This window comes from Carcharhinus amblyrhynchos, chromosome 1 (genome assembly GCF_965287045.1).
Source record: "Carcharhinus amblyrhynchos chromosome 1, sCarAmb.v2.hapA, whole genome shotgun sequence".
Lineage (NCBI taxonomy): Eukaryota > Metazoa > Chordata > Chondrichthyes > Carcharhiniformes > Carcharhinidae > Carcharhinus > Carcharhinus amblyrhynchos.
The window spans coordinates 101,478,279-101,499,784 of record NC_137324.1 but is presented as its reverse complement, the minus strand read 5'-3'; the positions used below and the strand labels follow the sequence as shown (position 1 = coordinate 101,499,784).

At 40.4% G+C, this 21,506-nt stretch overlaps 1 protein-coding gene across 11 annotated transcripts in view; it reads right to left on the bottom strand.

The window, feature by feature from the left end:
- lcorl (ligand dependent nuclear receptor corepressor-like) overlaps positions 1 to 21,506 on the bottom strand; it is a 138,635-nt gene that overhangs the window by 28,717 nt on the left and 88,412 nt on the right. For 2 of the 11 annotated variants that reach the window (XM_080189678.1, XM_080189648.1), the window contains one exon: positions 13,246 to 13,308. The exons of 7 other annotated variants lie outside the window; for them this stretch is intronic. In XM_080189678.1, the coding sequence (XP_080045804.1) occupies positions 13,263 to 13,308 (46 nt within the window). In that variant the 3' untranslated portion in view covers positions 13,246 to 13,262. The remainder of the gene's footprint in view (positions 1 to 13,245; positions 13,309 to 21,506) is intronic. 2 more of the 11 variants (XM_080189685.1, XM_080189655.1) reach the window with 1 other exon arrangement.

The following is a 21,506-nucleotide window of genomic DNA, read 5'->3' as shown; positions in this document are numbered from 1 at the left end:
TCTGAATGCTAACTTGGAGTTTGGAGCTCCTGAGGTGACGTCAGGATTCAAAAGTTATGTGGGGCAGGTATAAGCTGCTGACTGGGTCGAGGAAGTATTTTCTACTTTTATTACTTATAGTTTATAAGGTTTTTTTTTGTGGTCTATAGTTTGTGTGGGTATATTCTGTAGTGACCAGGATGGGCTCTAGAATAATTGATATTATCTGATTTAAAGCATCTTCCAAAAGTTTAACTTTAAAAGATAAGTCATGCCAAAAGAACCCAAGCCATGGTGTGCTCCTCCTGCTCTATGTGGAAAGCCAGGAACATTGCCAATGTCCAGGCCCAGCGTATATGCATGGGTCTCCAATTGCAGCTCCTGGAAGCCCAGGGTTCAGAGCTGGAGCAGTGCCTTTTAAATACTGTAGAGTTCCGCATGTGGGGAATTTTGTGGATAGCACATGTAGAAAGGTGGTCACAAAGCAGGCTAAGGCTCCATTGACAGGAACGTAATGGGTGACCACCAGATAGAATAAGATGACAAAGCAGGCAGTGCAGGAATCTCCTGTAGCCATTCCCCTTCAAAACAGATATACTGTTTTTGATAATATTGGGGGATGGGAACGGCCACAGCAACAACCAAATTCATTGCACCATGATTGGCTCTGCTACACAGGAAAATTGTAAAAATTGTGGGAGTACAATAGTTAAGGGATTCAATTCTAAGGGGAATAGAAAGGCACTTCAGTAGCCGCAAAAGCGACTCCAAGATGGGATGTTGCCCCCCCTGGTGCTGGGGTCAAGGATGTTTCAGAGCAGGGAGAGGGAGGGTGAACAGCCAGTGGTTGTGGTATACACTGATATAGACATATGGAGTCACAAAGCAAGTTAAAAAGTAGGACCTCAAAGGCAGTGATCTCAGGATTACTACCAGTGCACGTTAGTCAGAGCAAGAATGGCTGAGCGGATGGTGTGAGGGGGGAGGGTTTTAGGTTCCTGGGACATTGGGACTGATTCTATGGGAGGTGGGACCAGTACAAAACTAGTTGGGTAGTACCTAGGAGGGATCGGGATTGTCAAAGGCAGATCGCGCCTTACAAGCCTGGTTGAGTTCTTTGAAAATGTGACTAAACACTTTGACGAAGGAAGTGCGGTAGATGTAGTCTATGTGGACTTCAGCAAGGCGTTTGATAAGGTTCCCCCATGCACAACTTCTTGAGAAAGTGAGGGGGCATGGGATCCAAGGGGCTGTTGCCTTGTGGATCCAGAATTGGCTTGCCCACAGAAGGCAGAGTGGTTGTAGATGGGTCTTTTTCTGCATGGTCGGTTGGTCGGTCACCAGTGGAGTGCCCAGAGATCTGTTCTGGGACCCTTGCTGTTTGTTGGGTTGGTAAGTTTGCCGATGACACAAAGGTTGATGGTATTGTGGATAGTTTGGAGGGATGTCAGAAGTTGCAGCGTACACGGATAGGATTCAAGACTGGGCAGAGAAGTGGCAGATGGACTTCAACCCGGATAAATGTGTAGTGTCCATTTTGGCAGGTCAAATGGGATGAAGGAGTATAATATCAAGGGTAAGACTCTTAGCAGTGTAGAGGATCAGAAGGACCTTGGGGTCCGGGTCCATAGGACTCTTAAATCAGCCTCACAGGTAGAGGATGTGGTTAAGAAGGCTTTTGGTGTACTGGCCTTCATCAATCGAGGGATTGAATTTAGGAGTCAAAAGATAATGCTGCAGCTTTATAAGACCTTAGTCAGACCCCACTTGGAGTAATGTGCTCAGTTCTGGTCGCCTCATTACAGGAAGGATGTGGAAGCTATTGAAAGGGTGCAGAGGAGATTTACAAGGATGTTGCTTGGATTGGGTGGCATGCCTTATGAGGATAGGTTGAGGAAGCTAGGTCTTTTCTCCTTGGAGAGACGAAGGTTGAGAGGTGACCTGATTGAGGTATATAAGATGTTGAGAGGTATAGATCGGGAGGATTCTCAGAGGCTTTTTCCCAGTGCTGAAATGGTTGCCACAAGAGGACACAAGTTTAAGGTGCTGGGGAGATCCCAGGGTTAAATTTTTCACTCAAGAGGGTGGTGGGTGAGTGGAATTGGCTGCCATCGGTGGTGATGGAAGCAAATTGGTAAGGTCTTTTAAGAGACTTCTGGATGAGTACATGGGACTTATTAGGATTGAGGGTTATAGGTAAGTCTAGTAAGGTAGGGATATGATCAGCGCAACTTGTAGGCCAAAGGAGCTGTTTGCGCTGTAGTTTTTCTATGTTCTACGTCCTTGGGGGAGCATTTGCTACAGTGGTTCCGGAGGGCTTAAACTCCAATGGTAGGGGAATGGGAACCCATGGAATGAGTCAGAAGAGGGGGAAAACAGGATAAGAACAGAAGAGAGAAAAGGGAATAAGAAAAGTGATAGGCAGAGAAATCAAGGGCCAGAATCCAACAGAACCACATTGAAAAATAATGGGAGTGGAGCAAGGGATATTGGGGAACACAGGGTTTAGTGAGAAGGGAGAACTAAAGGAGATCAGTATTAATAGGGAAATGGTGCTAAGGAAATTGATGGCCGATAAATCCCCAGGGTCTGAAAGTTAACATCCCAAAGTACTGAAAATAGAGGATGCATTGGTGCTCACCTTCTAAGGTTCTATAGACGCGAACATTTCCTCAGGATGAGGGTCTCTAATTACCTCCCTTTGGAGGTAGGAAGAAAACAGGGAATTTGTAGTCTTGTCAGACTGACATTGGTAGTGGGGAAAATGCTGCAGTCCATTATATAAATAAAAATTAATAGCAGAGCACTTTGAAAACAGTGGCAGTAAAATAGTGGCAAGAATGGAAAGAGTCAGCATGAATTTATGAAAAGAATATCATGCTCAGACCCTAGCCACTCACATATGCACACTTAGATGGGGGGAACTAAATGTAATATCTCCAAATTTGCAAATGACAGAAAGCTGGGTGGGTGGGTGGGTGGGTGAACTGTGAGGGGGGTGCAGAAATGCTTTAGTGTGCTTTGGACAAGCTGAGTGAGTGGGCAAATACAGTATAATTTGGATAAATGCCAGGATATCCATTTTGGTAGTAAAAACAGGAAGGCAAATTACCTGATTGAGAGAGTGGAATGTACAAATACCAGTCACTGTAAGCATGCATCTGTTCAGATTGTATTCGTTAGAGTTTAGAAGAATGAGAGGGGAATTCATAGAACCTATTAAATTCTAACAGAACGAAACAGGATGGGCAGGGTGGATGTAGGAAACATGTTCCTGATAGCAGGGGGATCCAGAACCAGGGGTGACAGTCTGAGGTTATGAAATAAACAATTTAGGACTGAGATGAGGAGCGATTTCTTCATCCAGAGTGTTGGGCTTATGGAATTCTCTACCTCAGAAAGCAGTTGAGGCCAAAGCATTGTATATTTTCAAGGAGTTAGCTATACCTCTAGGGGCTAAAGGGGTCAAAAAATGTGGAGCGAAAGCAGTAAGAGGTTACCGAATTGGATGATCAGCCATGATCATAACGAATGGGTGGATCAAGCTCAGAGGGCTGAATAGCCTATTCCTATTTTCTGTTTCTTAATTTAAAAATTCAATCAGGGTAAGTAAGCACCGAGTTGTTTGAGGCTGTAGTTAAAATTAATAGTTCAAAACAAGAAAGAATTAGATTGTTAAAGAGGGAATGGAGGGTGTTCTTTCTGGATCATAGATAGACAGAGATCTGATGATTGCAATTCCTTGTGGAACCATGGGGGAATTTCAAGACACTTTGTGGGACTGCATGTGTAGCAAAGTGTCTCCAGATGCATTATCTCCTGTTTAGGATGAAGGGTGATATATACTTGAATCTTGGGTTCATGTCGCACTCTGTAACCCCAATGACTTGCCTGGGTTTGCAAAACCTCACTTACAGCACTGTCTGGAGACAACACACATCTTTTTAACCTACGCCTAATACTCTTTTCACTCACATTATCTGCATCTTTAAGACTTGAATAGCAGGTTAGTTGCAAAGGCTCACATTCTAATCAGTAAACTGTTTGTGTTGTTATATGCTGTCTGAGGCCAGAACTCTCCATTTGCCTGACAAAGGGGCAAACCCCAAAAGCTTGAGTTTACTTTCAAATAAATTGGTTGGACTTTAACCTGGTGTTATGAGACTTCTTACTGTGTTTACCCCAGTCCAACGCCGGCATCTCCACATCATATACTTGGAGGCACAGGGCAAGGCTTGAATCATTAAAAATAACTTTGCATTAGTGTTTAGTAAGGAAGAGGAAGCTGACAAAATATTTGCAAAAGGTGAAGAATGGATGAAATACGAGGTAGAAGATACTTGAAAAGCTAGCTCTGCTTAGAGTGGATAAGGTGCTTGGTCTGAATAACTTGCATCACAGGATCCACAGAATCCCTACAATGCAGGAGACTGCCACTGGGCACATCGAATCTGCACCAAGTCTCCGAGAACTCTACCTAGACCCACTCTAATCCTGCAAATTGTCCATGGCCAATCCACCTAATTGACACACAGACGATACGTACAGGAGTAGGTAATTTGGCCCTTCGAGCCTGTACCATCATTCAAAATGGCCATGGCTGATCACGCACTCACTATCCCACTCCTGCTTTCTCTTTATACTCCTTGATCCCTTTAGCGACAGGGGCCACGTCCAACTCCCTCTTGAATATATCTAACAAACTGGCCCCATTTTGGAATCTAAAGGAAATGGTGGTGGATGTAGTGAAAGGACTTGCCATAATCTTTTGATCTTCCCTAAATACAGAGGAGGTCCCAGAAGGTTACAGCGCCAGACATAACACCCTTATTCAAAGTGTGCAAGGAAAGTCTGAGCAAATACAGGCCAGTTAAATATCAATAGTGGCTAGGGTTTAGAAACTATGATTGGCGGTAGGGGAAATCAATAGGCATTTGAAGGGTCTGGTTAATTAAACACAGACAGCAGGAATTCGTAAAAGACAGATTGTGTTTGATCAATCTAATTGGATTTCGTGATGAAGTAGCAAAGAAGTTGATGAAGGGAATGCCATAGATGGTGTATATGTGGATTTTAAACAAGAATTTGACAAAGTATCACATTAAAGGCTGGTTAACAAATTTGTGGCTCATGGAATAATAGTCACCGTCAACTTCATAGAATCTCTACAGTGCAGGGGAGACTATTCAGCCCTTCAAGGCTGCACCGACTCTGAAAGGGCATCTCACTCAGGCCCAACTCTTACCCTATCCCCATAGCCCTGCTCTTTTACCATGGTTAATTCACCTAACCAACACGTCTGTGGAATGGGATTTAAAAATAAAGAGTTGCAGTAAATGATTTTATTTTAAACTGGAGGATAGTAGGCAGTGGCATTCTCCAAGGGTCAAAATTTGCTGATGATCCCAAACTTGAAAGAGTGATACTAACTGACTGCAACGTAACATATTTAGCAGCATGGAAAGACAAGTGTCAGATGAAATTTAATACAGAGATGTGAAATGATGAATTTTGGTAGAAGGGATAGGGAAAGGCCATATAGACTTAATGGCAGAGTTCTAAAGGGTGCAGAGGACAGAGGAATCTCAGAATTCTTACAGTGCAGGAGACCATATGGACCATTGTGCTTGCACCAGGTCTTCAAATTAGCAAATCCCCTTGCAGCATTTCCCATCTTCTCCCTGTAACCCTGCACGTACTTCCTTTTCAAGTATGTCTAATTCCATTTTTAATGGCTTGAATGAACCTGCTGCCACCACACTCAAAGACAGTACATTCTACTGTATTTTGACCCTTCATCATATCTCCTCTCAATCACCTCTTCTCCTTGCTTTTTGGATCAAGTAAAATGATTCATATGATTTTAGTACATCTTCATTAGTTGCCTTTGGAGCAAGAATGGTGTACTTGCGGCTGGGAAAGTACCACTGGAATACGTTATGCCATCCTTACTGAAAATACCATTGCTGTTAGCAATATAAGCCCCCCTTTTTCCAATTTATCCACAGATCTGGAGTCCTTCATCCTTAGAAGCATTCTCCTAAATCTTTTCTGTTCCTTCACTAAGGCCCTCACATCTATCCTGAAGACATTACACTCAAGTTGAAGCTGAACCTCTACTTTAGAAAGGTTCATCATAACTTCCTTACTATTGTACTCTTTGCTTCTATTTGTAAAACCTAGGATCGCGTCTGCCTGTTACTTTTGCAACCTGCCCTGCCACTTCAATGATTTGTGCACATTTCTGCAGCCTCTTTAGGAGTTATACTCATTTTATATTGTCTCTCCATGCTCTTCCCACCAAAATGAATCACTTCATATTTCTCTACATTAAATTTCATCTGCCACATGACTGCTCATTCCACCAGGCTATGCCCTTGCCAATTCCAATACTTGTATGTCATGATAGGTACTTGCAATTAGTATTTAAAAATTGGATATAAACCAGCTGTTAAGACTTAAAGGTCCATGTGCATAGATCTTTGAAGACAGCAGACACACTGCAATAGTGATTAGCAAAGTATATCAGATCTTGACCTTTACAAATAGAGGTACAAGTATAAAAGTAGAGAAGTTATGTTGAAACTTAAAAGCTCTGGTCAGGCTACAACTAAAGCATATTGCATTCAGCTCCGAAACCACACCAGGAAGGATGCGAGCGTCCGAGAGGGCGCAAGGTTCTTTGAGGGGTGCAGAGAACTATTAAAATAGTTATGAGGGTGGGGGACTTTAGCTACAAGTTTAGGTCGAAGAAGATGGAAATAATTAAGGGGAGTTTGATATAATTGTACAAGATTATGTGGGCAAAGGAAAACTGTTTTTATTATTTCACAGTACAAGAACTAGGGACAGAGATTTAAGGTTTTCAGCAAAACATGCAAGGAGGACAGTGAGAAAAAGTGGAACTCTGTCTCGGAGAGTGGTGAAAACAAAAACGATGAATGGTTTCAAAAAGAAATTGGATGAATACTTGAAGGAAATAAGTGTGCAAGGCCATCGTTATAGAATAGGGGAAGATCAGAATGACTGGACTGTTCCATAGAAAGTCCACATAAACCCAATGGACTAAACGGCCTCCTTGCATGCTGAAAATGACTCTAGGCTATGACCTATCACTTTAAAATTAAATAAACTAACAGCAGCAGTATTTTCAATAAGAGTGGCATAACATATTGCAATAGTACTGTCCCAGCCAAAAGTACACCATTCTTGCTCCAAAGGCAACTTATGAAGATATAGTAAAATCATATGAATCTTTTATTTGATCCAAAAAGCAAGGCAAATTTATGTTATTATACCTGCCCCCTAAACAAAACACATAACACCGCCAAAATTTACCAAATTTCATTAATTGCTGTTAGCAGCATTATCAAAATGTATTAATTATCATACAAGTGAAATCATTCCAATGGAGTGGAAAACTAAATCCACCAGTTTTAAGATTTACAGATTAAAATTAAATCAGTATATTGATAGAAAACTTTGAATTGTAACAAACCTAGATTAAATGTAATTTTATTACGTTCTGCTAATATCACTATCATTCTAAATACTTGCTACTCAAGTATCCTTCTCATTAAAATTATTTTAATCTTTTGCAATTGAAATATAATGTTGTACAATGAAACACAAATTGAAGCAACATGCATTTCATAGAATCACAGAATCCCTAAAGTGCAGAAGGCGGACATTTGGCCCATCCTGTCTGCACCAATTCTCCCCCAGAGAATTCCACCCAGGCCCTATTCCCACAAACACACATATTTACTCTGCTAATTCCTGCAACTGACATCCTGGGACACTTGAGGGGCAATTTACCATGGTCAATCTGCCTAAAATGCACATTTTTGGACTGTGGGAGGAAACTGGAGCATCTGGAGAAAACCACATTTTTAAACTAATTTCTCCCTTCACAAATACCACAGAGTGCAACACATTGCTTTCAATGATTGATTATTTTTCTTTATACTGATTTGTTACCATTGCTCCTCTATGAATGTCACCCTTTAAAGTTATGGTCCTCCTCTGGTGACTATGACCTTGAGCTACCTCCTGGGACACAATGTTATCCATCAAGTTATTAAATCCAGAAATGCACTTATCTTGTGCCCATTTTGCTGATATCAAGTTACACAAGTTTTCTCATTAGAATATGCTGGAACTTAAAATGGTGTAAAGAAGTGTGAACAATTGAGGCCCAAGGACATGACACTTCAACTTCTTCTTTAAGTCTTCTAGTTTTATTTTCAATTCACAGAACTATCATTCTTGCACATCAGATACGGCATGTTTAAGAACCTGTAAATCGGGGGAGCTTTCCAATTTTTAATGACATGTCGTAAAAAGATAAAGGTCTTGACTGATTAGTAAATGCTTTAAAAACTGCCCAAAAAGTAGCACAAAAGTTAAGGAAGTGGCCTGGTTCCCTGCTGCACCTAAAATTCTGGATACAAAGTTGAGAAAACTTGTGCCATTGGAAGATAAACATATTTAGGAGTTGAGTGAAGTTATTTTTGTGGACAGATTCATTTGGGTGGAGGATTTAATGAACAGATACCAAACATGAGAATTAGATGTGTTTCAGTTACACACACAACACATCTAAATCCAGAATGCTGTCTTCTTTATGATCAGAGTTTGATGGTGTGCAGGTTATTTGTACCTAGATTACAGATACATCTGGGCAAAAATGAGAATGAAATTCCAGGTCAATGCATTTACAGAGAACTGATTTTCAGTCCTTTCAGCATCAACTTCCCAAGAATACTTATTCTACCTTTCACCCATCCACTCTGGATCCACGTACAGTGGCAGATATCTGAGTGAGAAACAAACTGCTTTATATAATCCATCACAGGCATTTCCATTATGTTGCTCGAACTTCATCAGCTTAGTAATGAGCCTCGTTATCCATCTTCCAAAAACAAAATAAAACTTTTCCCTCTTTTCGGGTATCAAGAACAGCATCCTCAAGCAATTCTGATGCAAGGTGATTTCTCTTTTCTAGCCTCATCCTGTCCAGGAATGTGGGTGCCACTAAACCAACTTTCCTCAGCCAGGGCCTTAGGTGTTTCTTCCAAGTCTACATCAACAAATTCCAACCTGAAAATGAAAAACTTATTTCCACAACCATTGGCCAATAGTTTTCATGTTTGATCAGGCTTCTTTTATTGCACTGAGAGCCTTTGTCACATATTGCCTTCGCTGGTCCTCTCCCCTAAACTTTTGCTTTCTCAACCTTTCCATATGAGAACTGTCAATGTAATATTAGTCATTTTGACCTTTCCACTTTCCTAATCCTTTGTGTAATCTGTCTCGTCTCTGGATTGGAGTTCTCTGGTGTCTCAATCCCAATTTGTTGCTGACAAAGGTCACAGTTTGTGAATAAAGGACTCACCAACTGTATAATAACTTCAAATTATGCCCTTAGGATCATAAATAATGATAACCTCATTGAAGGCACCCCTACATTTTACATTCTGATTGAGGGAGACAACACTAGTATTTTAAATTTAAACAGGGGAATTATGAAAACTTGGAAACAGAGCTAGCTAAAGTGAACTGTTTAATTATGCTTCAGGGATAAATCGACAGATTCAGTGGCAGAAATTTAAAAGAATATTTTCCAACGAGAAAAGAATTCCAAGGGGAAGGTCCATCATTTGTGGCTAACTAAGAGTTAAAGACAGTGTTAAACTAAAGAAAAAGAGTATATTTGCACAGACAAGTAGCAGAAGATTGGAGAGAATACAAAGATCAAAGAATGACAAAGACTGATAGGGAGGGATAAAATAGAGTATGACATAAAGCTAACCAGTAACGGAGACAGACAGTAAGAGTTTCTAAAATATTTAAATTAGCAAGGGTAACAAAACGAGCATCGTTCCTATAAAAAGTGCACCTAGGAAATTGATTGTAGAAGTAACTATGGTGGATGAATTAAACAGGCATTTTGCGGTCACAAGTAACACCCCAAACATAGCTGTAAATTGGGAAATGGAAGGGAGGAACTCTGGAAAATAGTAGGGAAATGGTATTGAGCAAATTGTTGGATCTGCAGGCTGGCAAATCCCCTGGGCTGGTTGGAATTGAAAGAAGTGGCTGATGAGATAGTTGATGCATTGGTTTAATTTTCCAAAATTCCCTAGATTTGGGGATGGTTCCATTAGATTGAAAGGTTGCAAGTGTAATTCCTTTATTAAAAAGGGAAGGAGACCGAGAGGAGAAAACTACAGTCCAGTTAGCCTAACATTTGTCACAGGGAAAATGTTAGAAGACATTATTAACGATGTTATAACAAGGCACTTGGAAAAATCCAAGGCAATCAGGCAGAGTCAACATGGTTTTGAGAGTGTCATTCAATCTCAACCTTTTACAATTTAAAATGATGACTTAGATGCCAGGACTGAAGGTGTGGTTGCTAAATTTGTTGATGACACAAAGATAGGTAGAAAAGAGAATTATGAAGAGGAATTAAGGAGGCTACAAAAGGGCATAAATAGGTTAAGTGAGTGGACAAAAATCTGGCAAATGGAGTATAGTGTGAGAAAATGTGAAATTGTCTACTTACTAACTAGATGGTGAGAGATTGCAGAACTCAGATGCAGAGGGATCAGGGTGTCCTGGTGCATAAAGCACAGAAAGCTAAATGCAGGCGCAGCAAGTAACTATGAAAACTAATAGAATGTTATTATTTATTCAAGAATATTGATTACAAGAATAGGGAGGTAGGCTTCTGTTGAAGAGATCACATCTGGAGTATTGTGTTACAGTATTGGTCTCCTTACCTAAGATGTAAATGAGTTGGAAGCAGTTCAGAGAACGCTTGCTAGACTAATACCTGGAATGGGCAGGGGGTTTGTTTTATGGCAAAAGGTAGGAGAGGTTAGGTTTGTATTCACTAGAGTTTAGAAGAATAAGAAGCAATTTAGTTAAAACATTAAAGATCCTGAGGGATTTTGAAAGGGTGGATGCAAAGAGGATGTTTCCATTTGTCAGACAACCTAGAACTAGGGGTCACTGTTTAAAATAATTGGTGGCTCACTTAAGGCAGAGATGAGGATAAATTTTCTTGGTGCTGAGAGTCGCTGGAACACTTCGTCAAAAGGCAGTAGAGCCAGAGTCTTGATTTTTTTTTATGGCTGAGCTAGATAGGCTCTTGATTTGACAAGGCGGTGAAAGGTTATTGGGGTATGCAGGAATGTAGGTTTTTAGTGCAACAAGATCATGGCTGATTTGACTAACACGGAACAGGCTAGAGGGGCTGAGAGGCCTACTCCTAAGTCATATGCTCGTATGTCACTGACCATCAAACCTGTCATCATTTCTCAACAAATGTAATTCCTTTATTTACAAAGGAAGACAAAGCAGGAAACTATAGTCCAGTTAGCCCAACATCTATTACAGGGAAGTTCTTCTTCTAGAAATCTCTTTCCTTTTCCCATCTTGTATTTCCCATCCCACACAGCATCTCCCTTTCAAGTATATAAATAGCAGATACATTTACCTTTTTCTGCTAAACTGCTGTCCTTCACTTTATTTCCTCCTACCTCCATCTACCCATCATCAGATACCTATCCGTGACAATTTATCGTTCTTTCCCCTCCAAATAATATGTTTTTACTGTGGACTTATAGTCATCACACCTTGGTCCCTTAGAAATTCAAATCCTCTGCAACATCTTCAAATAGCCAAACAGGTCCTAAGTCACCAAAACTCTACTTGGTAGAATTTGTTCTCATCACAAAAAACTTTTAAAATCCACATTCCACCTTGATGAAAGGTGTTAGAGTAACCTGTTTCAGTCCTAATTATGCCTGTCTTTTGTAGCATATTTAGAACACTTAGAATTTTAGTCATGTTCCCAACACTTCATTCCATTGCTAAACAGTTCATTGTTCCTAATTCGACTTAGGCCTCCACTCTGACCTCTCTCTCTATTACACAGATCATCCTGTTATGGTTGCTTCTCATCTATACCATTTAATATCTTTCACTTCCAATTTTCAAATATCCTTCACCTTCACAATAATAAAAGCAAAATACTGCAGATCCTGGAAATCAGAAATAAAAATAGAAAATGCTAGAAAACTCAGCAAGTCTGGCTGAATCTGTGGAGAGAGAACAGAGCTAATACTTTGAGCTAGAAAGATGAAGAAACGTGATAGATTTTATATTGTTCAAGAGGTGAAGCAAAATAGATCAGGGATACGTGGGAGTACAGGACAGATTTGACAAAGGTCTCATGGGCACAAGACAAAGATCTTCACACAAAGGTTTCAATTTCCATCACCTTGTGTTTTACTTCCATCCTTCAATTTGAACCAGTTTGTCACAAGTTTTTTCTTTTGTTCTCTCTAGCTCTGGCATTAGGTTTTCTGCAGGTATCCACTACAAAATCTATAGTCACCTGGATTAGGCTTCAGACTTCCCATTTTGTTTTCCATAAAAATTTGGTTTCTTTTCCCCCCAATTTTTTTTAGCCAGACCTTTTCTGATCTCTCCAATTTCCTCAGTGATGTTTCTGGTGGGCATGGGCCCACATCATTTCCATTTCCCCCATTTTTTTTTTGTTTTCTTACTATTATAACAGGCTACTTTGAGCTCAGTTTTCATCCCATGGGCCTCTGCAATCATCAGGCCATTGTCTAGCATATGATCCCACCACCCTCTGCATATTTTTCTCTCTCCCTCTACATCACCAACTTTGAAAACATCAGTCCATAGCTATTTGCCAGTTTCTTTGTTCTATTAATGCCTTTTTACTATCTCGCTGAAATGAGCTTTGTAGATTATCATCGCTTTCCAAATTTTAGGCACATTAACTTCTCTGGTAGGTTTCAGTGTTCTCGCTTCTCCCCACCCCATTACCTTCTGTGTTTGTTTAGTTTGCTCCTACTAAGACAGTCATTTATCTGATTGACAAAAATGTTTGAATCTAAAACATGAAGCTGCTTTCCCTTAATGACACTGACATGACCTAGGTTTCCAAAATTCTATTAAATTTTTAATTCTTATTTATAGAAGAACTTTGTTCACTAAGCTAGCGCTACTCTTAATTTACTAGCACAAAAAAATTACAATAGTACTAAGAACATTTTGATCCAAATGTACATGCCAGAGCTGCTGCAATAAAGTGCCAACTGCCTCTACTTGATTAGAATAACATTCCAGAATGAATTTAACCTTTTGCATGCATGCAAAAATTTCTCCTGTTCCAAATCAATATGAAATTGCATCCAAAACATATCTATCTTTAAATCTTACCGCATAGTGGCTGTCTCCTAATCAGGGATGCATCTTCTCAGCAATTCCCTTGCCACCACGCTGCTGAAAGCAATGAAACAATACAGGGTTTGAGGGTTGGGGGAGTGGTGTTGAGGGAGGAGTAAGAAAGAGAATGGGGAGAAGAGAAGAATGTCAGGAACAGAGGTGAATGCCAAACGTTGTTCGTTTTACTACTCAACCTCATGCTAAATGAGTTTTCTTGATCAAACAATCAGACTTTATACTGTCAGTTGTTTGCATAAATACTTCAGAAAACTGTCGCAGTGAACTATTTTGGAGTAATTCTTTATAGCTTACCGTAGAAATGATGCAATTTGGTTATATTTAGAAAAAAGGATAAAGACTTAACAGATCCTCAAAATGACTGTGATCAGACACCAAAGTAAAAGAAAATTTACACATGAAAAAGGAATCAGGTCTGATTGGTATACATTTATAAAATCCAATTATTAAACTAGATCACAGAACGTTACAGCACAGGAGGCTATTTAGCATGACATGACTCTGCTAGCTCAGAGATAGAGCTATCCAAATAACTAGTTTCCTCTTCGCATATAATATTTTTCCTTTTAAGATATTTATCAAGTTCTCTTTTGAAAATTATTTAATCTATTTCCACAAAATTTTAAGGCAGTGCATTGCAGACTCTTAGAAGCTGCTGCAATTTTGTGTTTATCATGCTGCCTCTAGATCTATTGTTATTTGTCTTAAATCTGTTCCTCTGGTCGCCTACCTTTCAGCAACTGAAACAGTTTCCCCTTATTAATTCTGTCAAAACCAATCATGATTTTGAACATCGCTAATAAATTTCCCACTGACTTTCTATGCTATCCAATCCTGAGTTTTCTGTTCCTTTGTATAACTGAAGTCCCATGTGCCTGCTACAGTGTCTCAAATCCGGCTACCTGAAAACTGTTCTTTAATAAAGCTGTCTTGCATGAATTTTATCAGATAAGTAAAATAACGTATTGGTTAACTCGACTAGATGCTAAATTGCCATGTTGGCCAGTCAATTAGTTATCAGCTTTTCGTGTTCGTCTTTTCCCATGTTCCAACTGTCCCCACCTAACCCAGCTTGCCTGCCAGACTTGAAAATCAACAATATTTGAAACCCAGTGTTGACTTTGGCACGAGGTTGACAGTTTTGAGACACTTATCTGTATCTTCATAGTAATTTTCCAAAAGTATGGAGCCCATATACAATGCTCCAGCAGGAGCCTAACATGTATTTTTGTTTACATTTAGCATAATTTCTTGCTTCTGTACTCTGTACATCTTAATTTTAAAGCCAAGAGGCACACTGACCTTTTTTTCTGGTTTTCTCCACTTATTTTGTCACCTTCAAAGACTTCTGTAATAAATCCTCAGGTCTTCTTTAATATCCCCTTTAAAATTTAGTTTACTGCATGTCCTCACTCCTCCTACTTAAATGAATCATTTCACCATTCCCTGATGTCACCGTAACTTGATGTATCAACCAATTCACCAACCTATACTGTCTGTTCTTATCCTCATTAGTTCACCAGGTACAGAAAAAAAAACTCACCGTGTGCCCAAATTTAAAGTTTTAATATACAATTGGAACACAGCTTTGGTACCAATACAAATACTACTTCATATTTTTCTCCAGTTTGAAAAAAACTGTTCACTATGCTCTTCTCTTTCTGCCCCTTAGATAATTATGTATTTACACGTATACTGTTCCTTTAATCCCACGGGCTTTAAACAAGTCTACTATGTAGCTTGTTGACAAATTACTTTTAAAATTCAATATATATGTCAACCCACTCGATGAACCCAATTGGCTTTGTCACATTTTGCTTTCTTTTAATTAATCAGATTTGGGCACTTCTCTCAAACAGGCATTTGCTTCCCATCCTCAATTGCTGAGTATCTTGGTAGGCCGCTTCAGAGGGCAATTAAGAATCAACCACACTGTTAGGGTCTGGAGTCACATGTAGGCCAGGCAAAGATGGCAGACTTCCTTCTCTCAAAGGACATTAATGAGCCACATGCATTTTTCTGTGGATTTTCCACATTACTGAGACTAACTTTCCATTCCAGATTTTCTAAAAAATTCATTGTACTTTGTAATTAATTGAATTTAAATTCCAGTAGCTGCAATATGAACCCGTTTCCTCAAGAGTATTAGCCTGGACTGCTGGATTATCAATCCAATAATATTACCACCATCTCCCCAGATAGCTTTCATCGATTAATTCACATTATTCCAAATGTCAATTCCCTTTGATCCAGATTAATTTCACCACCACTGACAGAAGGCTGCCTGGCTTGCAATTGCTGGGTTTATGCCCCTCCCCATTTTTACATGGAAATTTATTATTTGCAATTGCCAGTTCTCTGGCACCACTCCCTAAAGTAGAAGACTCTGGCCAGAGCCTCCGCAATTTCCATCATTACTTCCCTCAGCACTTTAAGATGGACAATACCAGACTGAATGACTTCCTTACCTTGAACCTTGCAGACATTTTTATCTATTTTCATCATACCCATTCCTCCACCATCCTCTCCTTTAATGCAAATGTGCAACATTCTGGTCTTCAGTAAAGACTGATACAAAGTACTCATACCTCTGCCATGCTCTGTGGTTCCACAACGTAACCTCGTTTCTGGTTAACTGGTACCACCCTTCTACTATTTATAACAGATTTTTGTGTTCCATTTATAATCTATTCTCATAGATTTGCTTCTTGTTTTCTTTCTAGGTGATCCCCTGTACTTCATGTATTCAGCTTAGTTTCCTACCGAATTTAAGAACCTGACATTTATTGGAAGATCCTCTTATACTATTTTAGAATGTAGCAGCAACTGTTTAAAGAATATAGCCCAAGAACTGGTCGCTATTCAGTTCGTGAGAAATGTGGCACATAAAGGCCTTACAGATTTTTCAAACTGTGATGGCTCTTTTTCTGTGAAAAACTGAATTATTCGACCATCATTTGCAGAAGCTCTACATTCTAATTTAATCTAACAAAATGAGAGGAAGGGATGCAAAAAGAGAACAGTCCTGTCCTAACCTGATATCATTGTGTAATTTTTCAGCGCAAATCTCTGCTAGCAAGCAAATGGAATACTAGTGGCTTTTATCCTCCTCTGTCCATGCAAGTCTACTGCAGTGCCCTTAATTTTCTGACATTTGCCATTTCAGCAAGGATTAAAACCTAAATTTTCCCGATAATCAATTAGTAAAGCCAGTTTGCTTGTACAACAGATTTAGTAATCAAGCACCATATACATTGTACATGCGTCACTTATTGCCTACATAGGTGACATGGTGGTAATGTGGAAATGTCACTGGACTAGTAATCTAGAGACCTAGATTAATGTTCTGGGGTCCTGGGTTCCAGTCACACCAATGCATCTCGTGGAATTTGAATTCAGATATTAAATCTGGAATCTAAAGCTAGTCTCAGTAATGGCGACTATGAAACTATCAACTGCTATTAAAAAAAAATCTCCTCCTTATGCAGTCCTTTGGAATCTAAGATGACTTGCTTGCTTCCACAAGCAATGCATTTTCTGGAGGAATTTGACGCACGATCTACAGTCTTGGTCACCCACGGGACAATGATGGTTGGAGCAGATGGAGTTGCCCTTTTACTGTTGACATACATTTTCAGCTTTCTATCGGTGATGGAACTCCAGGAGTTCAGCTCCTTCCTAGATGCTTTTTTAAGGGTTTGAAAGTGTCCTTCAGTTCTTGCTTCCTCTCCTGAGGCTCATTTGCCTCATCTCCCAGGAGGTACTTGTTTTGAGAGTTTTGTGTCAGGCGTGCAAAGGGGGGCTGTGTTGACAATGGCTGAAAACCCAGCCTCACTATGTGCAGATGTAAGGATTGTCTGCATACTGCAGTTTAATAACACTGTTGGGGCCAACCTTGGATCTGGCCTGCAGGTGGCAGAGCTTGATCGGATTCCCATTTATGCTGTACTTTTGTTCCACTCCAGTAGGGAGCTTGCTGAGGGCAACTTGGAGCTCTGCAGCAAGGAAGATCAAGAGCACTGGTGTGATGAATCTGCTTCACTAATGTCCTTTGGGGAAGGAAATCTGCCATCCTTACCTGGTGTGGCTACATGTGACTCCAGAGCCAACGCAATATGGTTGACATGAACATAAGAATGTAAGAAATAGGAGCAGGAGTAGGCCATCTAGCCCTTTGAGCCTGCCCCGCCATTCAATAAGATCATGGCTGATCTGTCATGGCTCAGTTCCACATTCCCGCCCTCTTCCCAAAACCCTTAATCCCTTCGCTTATCAAAAACCCATCAACCCGCGTCTTAAAAATATTTAGCGAGGCAGCCTCCACCACTTCAACGGGCAGAGAATTCCAGAGATTCACCACCCTTTGAATGAAGAAGTTCCTCCTCAACTCCGTTCTAAACTGCCCCCCCTTTATCTTGAGGCTGTGCCCCCTAGTCCTACTGTCCTTTCTGAGCGGGAAGAGTCTCTCCACCTCTATCCTATCCATCCCATTCATCATCTTATATGTTAACTGTCCTCTGAAGTGGCCTAGCAAGCCACTTCAGTAAAAGGGCAATTAGGATAGGCAACAAATGCTGGCCTTGCCAGTGACAGTTACATCCTATGAAAATAAATAAAAAAGTACCACTGTTTCTTAAACTCTTGGTTGCATTAAGCTTCTGCAACATATTCATTCAGCAGAATGAAGTTTCTCCCCTTGACCTCCTCCTATTTTCCTCACTTCAAAAGCTTACACATGTCACAGTACGTCTGCAACCCTATCAACATCGGTTGATCTTAAAAAAGTACAAATGGCTTAGAGTCGGGCTTCCAAATGGTGGGTTGCTATTCCCCAGTGTGATCTGCAGGCTCGAAGTAGAAGCGGCTGCCAAGGAGCCCAGACTGATTTCTGATAGTTGAAAGGCCCCTTTAAATGTTTGTGGGATTTTTTTTTGTTTGAGAGTGTGGCCTAGTTAACTGCTCCAAATCCAGATGGCTACTGCTTAGGTTTCCGAATGCATATTTTTTCTTTTTCGGAGAGACCTTGCCCTTTCATCAACCCCTGTTCCCAACTTCACCACGCTCAACATTTAGGATCAAATTAAGGTGGCACTTTCTCACAAAGATCAGTAGGAATCTAGAACTCTTTTCCAAAAGACAGAAAATCAGGTCAATTGGAGCTTGCAAGGCTGAGAAACATTGACATGTAAAGATACCTTGGGATTTGGAATAAAGGCAGGTCGGTTGATGAACTCCAGGTACAGGCCAGCCAAGATTTAACTGAATGACAGATAAGAGTAAGCCAATTAGCCCATTGAGCCTACTTGCCATTTCAATAAATTCGGAGCTAATCTGTTCACGATGTTAACTTCATTTTCTTTTCTGTCTCCCATAACCCCCGATTCTTTTGTAAATCAACATTCAGTCTAACTTGATCTTAAATATACTCAATGACCCAGCCTCCGCTACTCTCCAGGAAGAGAATCCCAAAGACTAATGGCCCTCAAAGAAAAAAAAATCTAATCTTGGTTTTAAAATGGTTGACCCCTGATTTTAAAACTCTGACCAATAGTTCTAAATTTCCCCATGATGGAAAACATCAGCTCTGCATCCATCCTGTCAAGCCCCTTCAGAATTGTATATGCTCCAATCAGATCAACTCCCATTTTTCTTAATGCCAATAAGTTTAGGGCCAACCTGCTCAATCTTTTCTTCATAACCCCCCCATCATAGGGAGCTTTCTGAACTGCTTACAATGCAAGTATATTCTCCTTTAAGCAACAGTCCAAATTCTCCAGGTGCCCTGTACAGCTGTAGAAAGGTTTCCCTACTTTTATGTTCCATTGCCATTGCAATAAAAGTGAATATCCCTTTCACTTTTCTCATTTCTTGCTGCACCACAACTTGCTTTCCTATCTTTGCATAATAAGCAGATTTGATTAGAGTATCCTTGGTCTCTTCATCCAAGTCATTAAACATAGATTATAAATACTGAGATCCCAGCATTAATCATAAGAACATAAGAAATAGGAGCAGGAGTAGGCCATCTAGCCCTTCGAGCCTGCCCCGCCATTCAATAAGATCATGGCTGATCTGTCGTGGCTCAGTTCCACTTTCCCGCCCTCTCCCCATAACCCTTAATCCCCTCTTATCAAGAACCCATCAACCCGCTTCTTAAAATATTTAGCGAGGCAGCCTCCACCACTTCAACGGGCAGAGAATTCCAGAGATTCACCACCCTTTGAGTGAAGAAGTTCCTCCTCAACTCCGTTCTAAACCGCCTCCCCTTTATCTTGAGGCTGTGCCCCCTAGTCCTACTGTCTTTTTTGAGTGGGAAGAGTCTCTCCACCTCTATCCTATCCATCCCATTCATCATCTTATACGTCTCAATGAGATCTCCCCTCATTCTTCTAAACTCTAATGACTACAAGCCTAGTTTATTCAGCCTCTCCTCATAGCTCAATCCCCTCAACTCCGGTATCAGCCTAGTAAACATCCTCTGCACTCCCTCCAAGGCCAAAATATCCTTGCGCAGGTGCGGCGCCCAAAACTGCACACAGTACTCCAGCTGCGGCCTCACCAATGCCCTATACAGCTGCAGCAAGACCTCCCTACTTTTATATTCAATCCCCCTCGCTATGAAGGCCAGCATCCCATTCGCCTTCCTGACCACCTGCTGCACCTGCAAGCTGGGTTTTTGCGACTCATGCACAAGGACCCCGAGGTCCCTCTGCACTGTCGCCTGCTGCAGTTTTTCGCCACGTAAGTAATAGTCCTTCCTACCATTCTTCCTACCAAAGTGGACCACCTCGCACTTGCCAACATTAAATTCCATTTGCCATTTCCTGGCCCATTCGCCCAGCCTATCTAGATCCTTCTGCAGACTCTCCACACCCTCCGCACAATTTGCCTTTCCCCCAATCTTGGTGCCATCAGCAAATTTCGACACCCTACACTCAGTTCCCTCCTCCAGATCATCTATATAAATCCCTGTGGTACTCCATCAGTTACAACTCGCCAACCTGAAAATGACCCATTTATCTCACTCAGCAGTTAGTCAATCCTCCATTCATGAGAGCAGATTCAAAGCCTTTTCATTCCACTTCTACCTTCTTTCTAATTAGCCCATTAAACTAGTGTTGAGATTAGTACATGCCCTTCCCACAAACTACATCACAGAGCATTACTTTCAATACAACTTAAACAAAATTGCAGGGCAAGATAGATAATTCCCCTGCTTCTCTTTGTAATAGGGCCAATGGGCCTTTCACATCCACAGGCCTCAGGTTAATGTTTCATCTGAAAGACAGCACTTCAAACAGTGCAGCACTCCCTCAGTACTTCACTAGAGTGCACGCCTTACATTTTGGTGCTCAGGTCCCGGAGTGGGACTTGAATGCACAATTTCTGACACAAAGGCAAAAATGCTACCAACCTAACACTGCACCAATATACATAACGTGCCAATGGAAGCAATATTTATCTTCAAACTAAAAATATCTCTGAAATTTCAGTGGAATAGTATTAAGTGGAGAAGAAATTATGGAGTCACAAAAACTTTGATCCATTTCCACTTTTCAAAAATCGAAACGCTTCATTCAAGAATTACCATAACACATTTTAAGACAGGCAAAGAGAAATCCTTAATACCCCAATTTTTGGTCTTCACGCGTGGTGAAGTCTACATGAACTATCATGTATGTTACTTTAACTGGAATAAAGTTTGGTTGAGGTGTTAAAGTTGAACTTCCGCACATTTTGTTCTTGTCCTGATGGACAACTGTCCAATTTCCATTAATCTTACAGTTAGTGTCTTGTGTTGCTATTATATCAAATTACCAGGAAACAATAATGTCCCAATTTATGTTGTGATCATTTCTAATGTCTTACTAATTCAAATGGTTTGACAACTTGTTTATGCCATTTCTCCCAGGGTTCAAAGCTTCTGCAGCAGATCAGGAGAAGCCTATGGAAATTCTATTCCTTATCTCTACAATAGAGATAACTTCTGTAAGAGCAATAATTAAAACACTTCTTTGTAAAGGAGGAATTAAATGCTCAGATCACTACCAAGCAAATGTGTGCACATTATCAACACTAACAGCAGTGATGTCCTATTGATGCAGAGGTATTTCAGTTAGCATAACTGGAGGATAGAAGCAATGGAAAACTTTGACCTCTGAAAAAGTTTCGACTCCTGATTTTTTTCTATGTACTAGGATGCAGAATAATAAATACCAAGGGCAAACAACTTTACA